General features: G+C 41.4%; 1 protein-coding gene across 8 annotated transcripts in view; it reads right to left on the bottom strand.

The window, feature by feature from the left end:
- BCL11A (BAF chromatin remodeling complex subunit BCL11A) overlaps window positions 1-12,500 on the bottom strand; it is a 99,075-nt gene that overhangs the window by 83,141 nt on the left and 3,434 nt on the right. For 7 of the 8 annotated variants that reach the window (XM_029232425.1, XM_029232427.1, XM_029232423.1 and 4 more), the window contains exon 2: window positions 8,128-8,457. In XM_029232425.1, the coding sequence (XP_029088258.1) occupies window positions 8,128-8,457 (330 nt within the window). Of the gene's footprint in view, window positions 1-8,127; window positions 8,672-12,500 lie in introns of those variants that run through there. The other variant, XM_029232421.1, reaches the window with a different exon arrangement.

The raw sequence follows: 12,500 nt of genomic DNA, 5'->3' as shown, positions 1-12,500 counted from the left end.
TGTTTTAACTATGAACTCAAAGACTTGGGAGAGGGGGCTAAAATGAGCAGTAAATGGCTCATTGTAAGCTGCCCCGAAATGTAAATAAAATCACGAAATCATGGTATCCCCTGAGTCGGTAAAAGGAAATGCTTCAGATATTTTTTTTTTTTTTTGACCCAAAGAGAAACTCCATATTTAAAACCTAAAAAGCAGACGTGGCATGTAGTACCCTGTGCTCCAGTTAAGGTAAGAATCCAAGCTACACCTTATTTCCCTAAAAATTGACAGATGTGATTTTTTTTCTGCAGCTTTTTATGCACCATTACATATCAAGAAGATGAACTGATGAATATAAATGTAAATGCCCCGATGCTTAGCAAAAGGCTTCCCTGTGTTTTTTAGAAAGTTCCAAAATAAAATAGAAAGTGGAGAAAGGGGGGACACCACAGCACCTGTGTTGTTTTTGAAAGCACCTTTGCAGGTTTCACAATAATTCCATTCTTCATTTTAATGGTAGTTTTTAATCAGTGGACTCACCTCTATCTAAAACTAAAATCAAATTGTAGGTGTAATTGTTCATTGCCAATGCTAACAACAGCAAAGATACAAACAGAAACTCATTGTGAGTGACCACAGGTCCCCAGGTATCCCCTTCACCAACAGGCCTGCTCCAGGTCCCCACTGGGAATTCCCTGGTGGGGCCGATTAAATTCTGAATAACAGGCTGACAGCCCTATCTGGAAAAGGGTGTGCACGGCGTCTTCTCGCCTCGTTTAGAGGAAGTTTAAACCTAATCATCTCACCTTCAGTGGGTATAATTTGCTGTTTAGCACACCAAGAACTTGGTATTTTATCTATCTAAAGAGATCAAAAAGAAAAAAGGAGGGCAGAGTGGGAGCAAGCTGTGGCCTGGCCTAGCCCCTGTGCAGGGTGCTAGCTCAGAGCAGCAACCTGTGCAGGTAAGACTTCCAGCGGCATTGCATCAGACCCGATCACATCAGTCTCCAGGGTGAACCGAGAGGTGAAACGCTCCGGTGCCCTGTCTGCAAACTTCTCATTCGCCAGTTCTTGGCAGCTTATTTTTCCAGAGTGTTTTGTTTCAGGAAACGTGTGTATTTTTCTTTGTATGTTTTGTGGATTTACCACAACTGGTTCTGACAGCTGTTGATACTCTTAAATGAACACATTATAAAAATCCTCTTTAAAACCTCAAGCAACAGTGGACTCAAAAATAATGGTAAAATATTTTAATGGAGTTCCAGCTGAGAGTTGGTTAAAAAAAAAAAAAAAAAAGAAGTACAAATGAAGGTACAGAAGTCCTTTAAGTCAGCGCTAGATTTAAACTGAATGTCTGTATGTGCGCGTGTGCGTGTGTGTATTTAATGGGGAAAGAGGGGTGTTGCAAATCACCACAAATATTTACACTGTACTCCCTTTGTTCAAATCACATACTTTTAACAGGAAAACCTGGAACTGTGGCTATTTAAATTTTTAAATATTCAAATGCCTGTAATTAACCATATGAAACAAATTATGTCGCATTTCTCCATACCAGAACATGCAAAAAAATTCGGGTGGGGGATTGGGAGGTGGCAGAGTCGGGGAGACAACTCCAAGAGGAGGAAAGGATGATGTTTTCATCTTGCTATAGATCAAAGGAGAACAAGAATGGAAACTGTGGCATATCCAGCATTTTTACATCGCTGTCTTTCACACTGGGCTATCTAAGTTTACACCATTCCCCAGACTAGGTGCATACTAAGCTGGCTGTGTACAGCTTTATTATGGTGCGCTGGTGGAAGGAGCATTAGTATTCCAGCTCCGCATCTGACAGCACATTTACATGCGCCCATCTGAGCGGCACCTGAGAGATCTTCCAAGGTGCAGTAGCTGTGCGCCTATTGTAAAGGCAAATGAAGCTCACCTATTCCCTGCTGGGGTCACAAGTGACCTCACCACCCCCCATGCCTCAAATCCTTCCCTTGCCAACCCAACTCAATGCCATCGCAGAATGACGAATGAGCTCAGAAATAGACCCTAAGTTACTAACCCTGCTAAGAACAGCAAAAGCCTTTGCTGAAATGTTTTAAAAATGCATAGGGAGTGCAGCTGGCCAGTAAAAAGCAGAGAGACAAATTCCAGTGAACCCAATATGGAATACATTACATTCTAAAACTGATTAGAAATAGTCTGATGTTTACTGGCTTCAAATTGAGTTTGGCATCAAGCATACTAGCTTTAATAATGCTGGCATTTTTTAAATTATTATTTTAAATCTGCCTTTGGTCTTTAGGAGCACACGTGGAGAGCTCAAGCATTCTTATTCGTCAGGTTACATTTCCTAGAAATTAAGTTTGTGACAGAAAATGACTCTACTAGCAATAATATGGTCCGTGCTCAAATTAATTAGGTCATTGTTGTAAAAACTACGTGGCAAATTACAAAGATAAATTTACTGATATTGGCCAGAGCTCTAACCCCTGGGAGTAAAGGGGAGAAGCAGTTTAAGGATACTTATTTACCTGGGTAGGAGGACAGAACAGAGGAGGGAGAGATACGATGCCAATTTTCTATTGGTATTACAAATAAAAATACTAGTCATTATCCATTAAATTATATAGTCTGAATATATTTTATGAACTTTATTAATATCCTCCAAATTGACACATAAAATTAAAACCTGTTCGATTTGAGATAGTGTTAAAAATGGGCCCTAAGTTTAAATCTTTTTTTTTTTAATCCTTGTAATAACAACACTGCTGACATAACCATGACCCAAATGAAATCTGAACAAGCAGAAAGGTACTAAAGATCCTCGGTGATTAAATCTCTTGCTAAAAAAGTGGCAAGGTGCCAGGCTGGGTCCAGTTTGATGCTAAGTGACTTTTATTGCACAAAGCTGGTACTACTGTATGTAAAAACAGATTTGGGCTTCGGGTAAATTTTGTCAAATGATTTCTTTGTGCAATAAGGGTGTGAACAGAGCAACCAGAGTAGATTAAATTAACATCCAGTGACGCAATCTCGGTGCATCTCCCTAGCTGTGCTACTTCAGTTAAAATTTCGTATTTTCCCCCCAAACGAAAGCCGAACTATCTTCTTTTTTTTCACTGACTAGTGTACAAGGCCGCCATCCACCTATTCTCCTTTTTGAAATACTTCCACTAAGAAATCTCAAAATTCTGAAAAATGCTTCCCTAGGATTTGCACGTTTGTTATATACTTCAATTTAGTACCCCCCCCCACACACACACACATTAGCCAAACTGCACTAGGGCTGCAGTGTGACAATAATGATTTTCCAGGATTCTAAAATGTGCCATTAATATGCATCCAATTCACCTCTTCCCTGAGCTTAAAGTTTGCTGTCCTGACGCTGCCTGCACGTGTCTATACTCACTTGCATTTTCCAGCCCATGGGCAGCTCCACAATTAAATGCCACATTCACCAGGAGAAAGGTGTGCAAAACAGATTTCAGATCCTTTAAAAGTAAAAGGCACAACTTGCAATACAACGAGGAACTGGGTGATTTGAGAAATTACAGCACTGTTTTTTAAGCTTTCATAGAATAAACACAGAGAATGGGAAGGGAAACTTTCCCCCTCTGCTCCTGTTCTTGAAGTGAATACATATTTGTGTTTCCAATAGAAGGCCATTTTTACATTAACTGTCTGTAACAGCAGGAGACAGAAAAACTTACACAATCTCCACATCACACACAGGATGATCTTCATATCACGTGGCCCTATTCTCAAAACTATTTATAAAAGACAACTAGGAAAATGCACAATGCATCTTTTCTGTGTCACGGAAAGGGTAACGTCGGAAGAACTTTGGGATCTTTGGGATCTTCCACATTGTAGATTTTTTTTTCTTTTTGGCTTGCCGAAGTAAATTTAGCAGCCATGCGGGCCACTGTGTTTAATTAAGCTTTCAAAAGTCCTCTGACAATGCCAACAATTGTAAGACACTTCTGCGGCTCAATCATGCAATCGCTGTGACAGTTCTATTTACAATTTGTCTTAGAAAGAGTTTCTCTCACATTGTACTTTGACAAAACATCCAAGCTGCCAGTTCACAACCTTTCTCTGTCTTATTTACAAATACATCTTGTATATAGGACTCCCAGTCTCATGAACATGAGCCTTTGGGTAATGGTCCCACAAACACAGGCTCCCAGTGAAAATCCTAGGTATTTATTAGGAAACAATATTCTTCAGTCTCTGGATGTGAAGGTTAAATAAAATGTTCACCAGCAAACTGGGGTTTTGTTTGTTTGTTTGTTTGTTTGTTTTAGCTGCCATGCTAAAAATTCACTTCAGAAGTCAGTGGTTTTTATTCAGAATCACACAAATAAAGAGAAATGAAAAATAAGAGGTTATAATAGGAAACTATAATTTATAGTCTCATTTACAATTATACCATAAAGTACATCTTCCAGTTCAGTCTGAGATAAGAAAGAATTCAAATGGGTACAAAAAGAAAAGGCAAGTTGAGTTTCTAAATTCTAAAAAGCATGAGTATGTTATACTTGATTTACCTTTAAGTAACATGCTTATATATTTCTGGATTGAATTAGTATTTCTCCTCTCACAGAGCTTCTGTCTTACATATTATTATCTGGGTATGAGGTGTATTGTCTAGGCATATAATTTTTCAATGCCGTGATATCAATGTCTATGTTCATGATTTTAAAGAGAAAAAATGTTATATATCAATAGCAAGAGACTTCACTACACTTTACAGGACTAATCATATTTTCTCCCATTCTCTCAAAAAGCTAACTTTATGACAGTCCAACCCTAATTTAAAGATTTCTATGTGCAACAGCCAAAACCTCAAAGCTGACACTGTGGGATAATATTTTTTGGCCTTTTCTATAAGTGAACAGCAGCTCCACAGTCACTAATTTCAATGAATATTTCCCCCTCATAAAATAGGAGTCTAGAAAACAAAACAGAACCCTAATTAAAAGCCCTGACTGCCAGTCAAAGGCTGCTGATATCTGATGGTGGATATCTGACACATAACATTGATGAACTGGGCCCTGCACAATATAACCTGCCCATTTCCAGTTAAATTAGTATGACTTCAGTGGTCTCAGTGGATCACAATCACACAATATTTTGAATGAAATGGAAAAAAAAAAAAACCTGATCAACATATACGTGTGTATTCAACCAGGTAAAAATCATCCTTTCTACAAAATACTCGGCTTTGAGAGGCCTATGTACAGCCAAAACCCACACCATCTTACTGAAGTTTTAAGGGACACTCAATCTCCTGTATGAAAGCCCCAAATTCTAAGCTTTATTTATCTCAGGAAGAAGATCTGCCACTGTTTGATTCCAGCTTCCTGCCTATAAAACAGCACAGAGCACACAGTAAGCTCACATCCAACTTACAGCACTTTAATAAGGCCTTTCCTACACAGCGTATTTAAATAACTACCTCTTATATGGCTGCCAAACATATTCTTCTAGAGATTCATCAATATATCTCTTTCCTAATACAGAGCATTGCTCCTCCTTTCTTCTTGTGACACAATTCAAATATCTACTGAATGATTACTCTTATTGTTTCCTTCCTCACCGTAAAAAGAAAAGCAGACTTGGGAGTTGTGAAGACGTGCTCTAGAGAAATGGGCTGGGAATACACAGCCGTCTTCCAGAACTTCGCTTCAGAGGCACCTAAGGGCCAGGGCATCTTAATTTATGTGCGATGGCAGAACGTTAATTTCACCATAGGAAACTCCTTAATTCATTACCGTGAATTATGAAAAGTCGTGACTCTAGTTACTGACATCTCGCTTTGCGATGCGACCACGCTATTTATGTTCAGCCAATTCCAGGGTAGGAACAGGTGATTAAACACAATGAAAGGAATCAAGACTTTGCAATTATTTGTGAATGAAAGGTTTACCTCACCTGGGTCGCAGCACTGGTGCACCCATTGAATATCTTAGATAGCTTAAGTAGCTCTTCATTTCAGTGTAATTACTTAGCATTAGCCCTATAAAACATATTTTAAATGTGCTTTTGGGGGGCTTCTTTGAGCTCTTACTGCACTAGTCCTTAAAAAAAAAAGAACCTTTATGACAACCAGAGGGTTAAGGAAAATATTTCTTCTTCTTCCCTATGTAGATTTACAACTGGGACAGTGAAAAGCCTTCACTAGAGAGCCTTCCCCTCAGCTTTTAGATTTCTCCTCTAAGTACAGAGGCACAGAATTTTCAAGCTGGTTAATCTGAGACTGAGTAACCTACTTGGGACCTCAGTAAGGAGTGTGGTTTTAATTCTTGCTTGACAGACACTGTGTTTTGTCTTTTAAACGAGCAGCTCGATATGTAAATACGATGTTACATCACGCAAGTGTTACTCCATATTTGGTGATTTAGAAAGGCTTTGGATCTCCTAAGACGACAAATCCCCTTCCGCTTGCTCTTGCTTCATTAATCATGCCTTACACTTCTGTTCATTTTCCTTCCAGTCACAAGACAGCACATGGAAATGGTCATTGCCATATCCTGCTGGGGGGCAGGGAGGGGTGGATAAAATCTTAACCTGCATGTCATATAAGCTACATGTGGTGGATTTGAGAAAAATATTTTGTGAATGCACCTTCCCTGGCAGCAGATTTCTCATTTCACTAAAGGAAAAGTATCTGAGTGTTGTTGCAGGCAGCATTAAAAAAAAAAAAAAAAAAAAAAGAGAAAGAAAAAATGCCACGTTTGATTTTAATGATCAAATTCCAGAGGGGGGGAGGAGAAATAATACGACATTTAATCCCCTCTGGACTACTGACCCACTACAGTTCAACTCTGTGGTCAAACTAGGTTGAAGGGACAAGTTCCAATGAATCAATTGATTCTATGCACTACCCTTCCTAAAACTGAACAAACCCTCTGCCTTTTGGGGGCAGCAGCAGGGGAAATAGAGGGGAGTGACCAACCGACAGGCATGCCGGTTTTGTTACCACAGAATCTGCATTCACTTCATCTTGTACATGAATCACCGTTGTTTCATTTTTAAAAATGTTTTAAGGGTCGCTGTATAGTGTTGCTGTTTATCACTTAGAGTGGGGATTTAAGTCCCTCTGTTAGCCATTAATTCCTTTTCCCTTGAGCTGTTGAGAAACCCACACCCCTAGCTACCTTTCTGCTAAAATTAACCAAAGGAAGCAGAGCTGTTCAACGTGTGTATATATTTTTCCAAGAGAATTTTTACATTATGTTATAGCAGAAACAGTGGAAGTCTGCACTGGACATTTGTAAGGGTGACATGTGGTTGTGTAAACCACAAACAAAATCAAGATACATCTGTCAAAACCACATCAGAGACAAGAGAGAGCACAGAGAAGCATTTATCATTTAGCTGAGGAGGCAGGCTGCAGGGAGCAGCCGTTCCTGTCAAACCAACCTTTTGAAATTTCCAACATGCCCTTAAACTTTTCGAGTAAGCATGTCTGTGCGCTTCAGCAACTGCCCTCTCTACTCTGGCCTGGCCAGTCGAAAATGGCATCTTAAAGTCAAGGTCACGGTGTCATCCCACCACGGGGCTGTGTTTAATTACAGCCCCATACGGGCTGACAGCCAATATGGATCCAAGGCTAGCCCTGAAACTCAGTTAACTCTTTCCAGCCCCTCCAAAATGCCCTTCCAGCCCACCCAACTTCATGGAAACATCGAGAACAAACTGCACCCCTAGGGAGGTCTGATCAGGTATTCTGACTCAAACAGGTCACTGGCCGAACTACAAATGCCTATACAGCCACTTTGCCTCTGACTTGTCACCAAGGCTGGAAATGGACCTTGGAAACTGGGCTAGGTGTAGTAAGGTTCAACACTTAAAAATGAGAAGGGGAGAGAAAAGGAAAGAAATTCAGAATCAGCAGATCCAGAGAGAGGGTATCAGGTGTGTGTAACCTATTCTGCCTACATTTGGCTCGGTGAAGTGGAAAATATTTATTTTTATGTGTTCTGGACATAAGCAATAGGAATGCTTATTTTAACATTACAGGGCTGTCATGGACAGTCACATGGAGAAATACAGAAAGCACTTCACCACTCCTTACTGCTTGGCTACAGCGCCTCTGAAAATGAAAAGAAAACATGCAAACAGCTTTTCTCCTTGCTTCTCATTTACCTGCTATGTGTTCCTGTTTGGGGCAAATTCCTCTAGATGACGTTGATAAACAATCGTCATCCTCTGGCGTGACCTGGATGCCAACCTCCACGGGATTGGATGCTTTTTTCATCTCGATTGGTGAAGGGGAAGGTGGCTTATCCACAGCTTTTTCTAAGCAGAGGCTGCCATTGCATTGTTTCCGTTTGTGCTCGATAAAAATAAGAATGTCCCCCAATGGGAAGTTCATCTGGCACTGCCCACACGTGAGGAGGTCATGGTCCCCTTCTGGAGCTCCCAAAGGGCCGTGGTCTGGTTCATCATCTGTAAGAATGGCTTCAAGAGGTTCGGCTGTGGTTGAAGAAACAAAAGCACAATTATTAGAGTGCCAGAAAGGAAAGAATACGGGGAAATACATTCTCAACCCCATCCCATCCCAGCACATTATGTAAAGGGTTTCTAGCCTCCTCCATTTAATGCCCAGAAAAATATGAGCATATAAAATGTACACGGATGTGGAAACTGTCAACAAGAAAGCAAATTTATCAATGAGGCAAATCATCATATATTTAAAGAAAACTGCCTGACTTGCATACTTCCAGAGAAAACACACACACATACACACACACACACACACACACACACACACACACCCAAATGTGTCTGGTTTGTAAGTTTAGAAAGAATGTGACTGTTAAATAAATAGTTAATGCAGCAACATAAAGTAAGCTTAAATAATAACTACCCCCCCAAAAAACCTGGTAAAAACATGGACTGAAACCAAATTTGTTTCTTTTTCGTATAGAGTAAGTTGTCTATTATGCCCAAGAATAAAAGGAGAGGTGAATAAACACACACACACACACACACACACACCCTTTGTGTGTGAACATATATACTCTAAATATACAGAGACATGGCTTCATAAATTAGAAAGCTACTACATCACACAGAAAATGTGCCACATTTACACTGCCATAATAAGAAAAGGACTGCGTTCACCTGTGAAACCGGTCTAAATAATAACCATAACGCAGCGTAATTCACAGTGCCAAAAGCCTTTCTGATCTCACTCTCAGCAGCGCCACAAAATCAAAGAAATACCAAATTCACTGGCAATTCTTCTCAGGCACGTTAGCTAAATGGGATACTTTTGAGTACTTAAGAAAAGAAGCCAATTAGTCATTTTTTCATTCTGAAGAAAGGAATGTCTAAAATATTCTAAACATGTTTGCAGTTGGTGGCCTCCATCACGTAAAAATCAGAATGGTCAAGCAAACGCCACATTTCAGATCAAGGCTGAGAAGTCCTTTCTTTAGACTTGAAATACTTTGCCTAATGTTGTCAAAGTTGTCTAATTTTCTGAATGAGCTCCAGAACGCTTCATTATGGGGCTATTTCTGCACACATAATCACCAGCGGATGGTATAACAAGGTAGATATGTCTTTCATTCCTGTTTCCTTTTTTTTTTTTAACCGTGCACCAAAATACTCCAGCATCTATTTGAACAGCTTCTATCATTTTTTTAAACTTCCAAAGGGGAAAAGAGAGTTGGTAAGTCTCTGCTCCTGAAACCTTATGCTTACTCTATCACACACACACAAAATTACAAAATATGAAACATATCCAGGATGCTGCCAGTTAATAAAACTGAAGCAGAAAATGTACAAGTCTTAAACAGTTAATCAGTCTGACCTTCTTTAGCAAGCTGCCAATTTCACATTTAATGAACTTAAAGCCACAGAGAATCAAAAAATAGATTTTAATTTGAGTGTAGAATATTGGAACAGATTTTGATAAAGTGCAAAAATCCAGTGAACTCAGGTTAAATTTATTTCAACCCTATCCAGACTGAATATTGAGGGGGAAGATCTGGAGTAACTCCCAGATGTGCTGGGTGAAATAATATTGAGAGAGCCCTGCCTAGCTGCACCTGTGCTCAAGTAGGACATGTCATAATTTCTAGCCTCTGGTACTCCTCCTAATTTAACATAAGGTCACCACAGGAATATGAAGGTTATATTCCTACTAATAAAGACAGCAAAGTAAGCACTTACATTTCTGTGCCCAACATACTGACCAAAAGATAAATACACATGCATACTTTTCAAATAAAAGGAGACAAACAGAAAGCTTTTGCATTGTGCTTCTATATCATTTTTCTCCTATTTGCTTTCATTGTGACCAAGTGAGGAACTGAATAAGGAAGTCATTCTCCAAGATCCCTCCTATGTGAATTAAGAATTTTAAGTACACATTAACAAATGTGGCTTTTGTTGTTGTTGTTCAGCATTAACTACAAGTTCTGAGGTTTACAGATTGAGGAAAGACTCCGGAAAAATACTTCATTTTATTAAAGTTAGTAGTACACAGAACCTTTGCACAAAAACATGTTTTTAAACTCCACCGTTAAGATTTGTTTTTTTATTCCCAAGCCCTGACACATTCCTGAAAATGGAAATATTATCGGGGGGCAAAAGGAGATAGTCCCCTAGTTGTCCAACAGTTAAAGGGAACGTGGTGCAAAACAGACTTGGTTAAAGTCTTCTCAATGGAGGGACTGAGCTGATTTACAATCAAAACCAGGAAAGGAGGTGGTCATTCAGAGGGTGCTGATTACACCTCCACATTTCACCTGATTAATTTTACAGGAGGCAAAGTGCCTGCAAATAACAAGACGATCAAATGTACAGATATAAAACCTACAACCTCAACATTTTCTATGCTCTTAACATAAATTATTGCTAATTAACAAGAATTATATCCTAATGTATGAAATACGGTTAACATCAGGCTCCCTGCTGAACATTTGGCTAGTGACGTTCAGAGAAATACCAAAATGTTTTATCATTGCTACCATATTATTAAAAATCAGACGAAGTGGGGCACAAAGAAAATATGAAAATACAATTCTCTTGCTGTAGTCTACTGATTTGCATTGACATCTTTTCTCAGTGGCAATCAACATTTCCTTTCTGGGCTCTGATAATTTCTCTGTATTTTAATGCAAATTCCCCTTTCCCTAAAAACATTCCTAACCTCAGCCATTTTACCCCCTCCCTCAATTCAATTCCATCCTCCTTCACTCCCACACAACCACCGTTTCTAAGCTCCGGCCTAAGCTCTGGCTACAAAGCGGGGAGTCCAGGATTGAAGTGGAAAGGAGTGGGCAAATAATCATAATAATTAGCCGCGGATTCTCTACAAGGGGAAAAAGAAATTGAAAATAAAATGCTTCTGCGTTCAAACAGCAAGACTGACTGAAACGTCTCAATGCCCCAGCGGCTGACTGAGATCTCCTTCCTCTCTCTGCAGTTGCAAAGGAATAAATTTAAAAAAAAAAAAAAGCCTTAGAAGAAATGTAGGGAAGGAGGAAGGAGCTAGCGAAACGAGGGCTGCTGGGGAGGGGGAGGGGGAAAGAGAGCTCTGCCTTCAAGTTTGCTTTCCAAGTCCTTCCCTTTGATTGTCTTAACAGGGTAAGGAAGCAAACCGAGGCTGAAATGCAGAGAGAAAAAAGCAAAGAAACAAAAGCGAAGGCAGGGGCGACAGGCCGGGGGCAGGGGGGCCGGCGGGGGTGGGCAGTGCGTAAAGTGAAGTTGGGCGCCGGGACTCTGAGGCACAAAGCGAGCAGCGTGCTGGCCGCAGGCTCCGGCCGCGCTCGCTGGGAACACGTGCAGCGGCTGCCGCGGGGCCGTGGGGCCGTGGGGCCGGGAACCCGGGGCGGGAGGCGGCGGGCAGCCTGGGGACCCGATTGCTGCCTCCACGGCGGTCCTGCGTGGCTGCGGGGTGACGACGGTTCCCCAGGACCACCAGTTGGAGAACTGGGAAGTGAGGCTTGGAAAATTCGGCAGGTTAACCTGGTGCTGTCTCGGTATCAACGCACACACCAAAAACGCGGGTCCTGAAATTCATTCTGTGTCCAGAGGCTCACACTTTTTACTTTGAGGGATCTCTGCAAATGCCTTTCTCCCGCAATTCCCGGCACCGGTGTGCGCAGCGCGGCGGCGGCTGCTGCGGTTATTCATTATTAATGACGCCGCTTGCCCGCATCATTATGATGATAACTATTACTATTGTTGTGATTTCGGGCTTCAAGGCGAGAGCTGCAGGAGGCGGAGGAGCCGGTGGGGGGGGGGGGGGGGGCGGGCTGCAGAGCAGCCCTGCAAGCCCGCAGTGGCCGCCTCGGTCCGTGCTTTGCATGGGGGTGAGGGGGTGGAAGAAGTGAACCTGGAGACTAAGTGCAAACTTGCCGGATCCCGCCCTTTGGCCTTGCCCCGAAGCTGGAGAGCGCGCACTCCCCTTTCCTCCCTACCAAAAATGCCCGCCCGAAAGAGAACGAAAACTGCACCCCGCTCCACTCCCGGAGCCCGGGGGTGTCGGCCGCGCGCTTCTC

This window comes from Monodon monoceros, unplaced genomic scaffold, assembly GCF_005190385.1.
Source record: "Monodon monoceros isolate NGI ecotype Baffin Bay Population unplaced genomic scaffold, NGI_Narwhal_1 Super_Scaffold_19, whole genome shotgun sequence".
Classification (NCBI taxonomy): Eukaryota; Metazoa; Chordata; class Mammalia; order Artiodactyla; family Monodontidae; genus Monodon; species Monodon monoceros.
The sequence above is the reverse complement of the archived record's forward strand: the minus strand, read 5'-3'. Positions and strand labels throughout refer to the sequence as shown.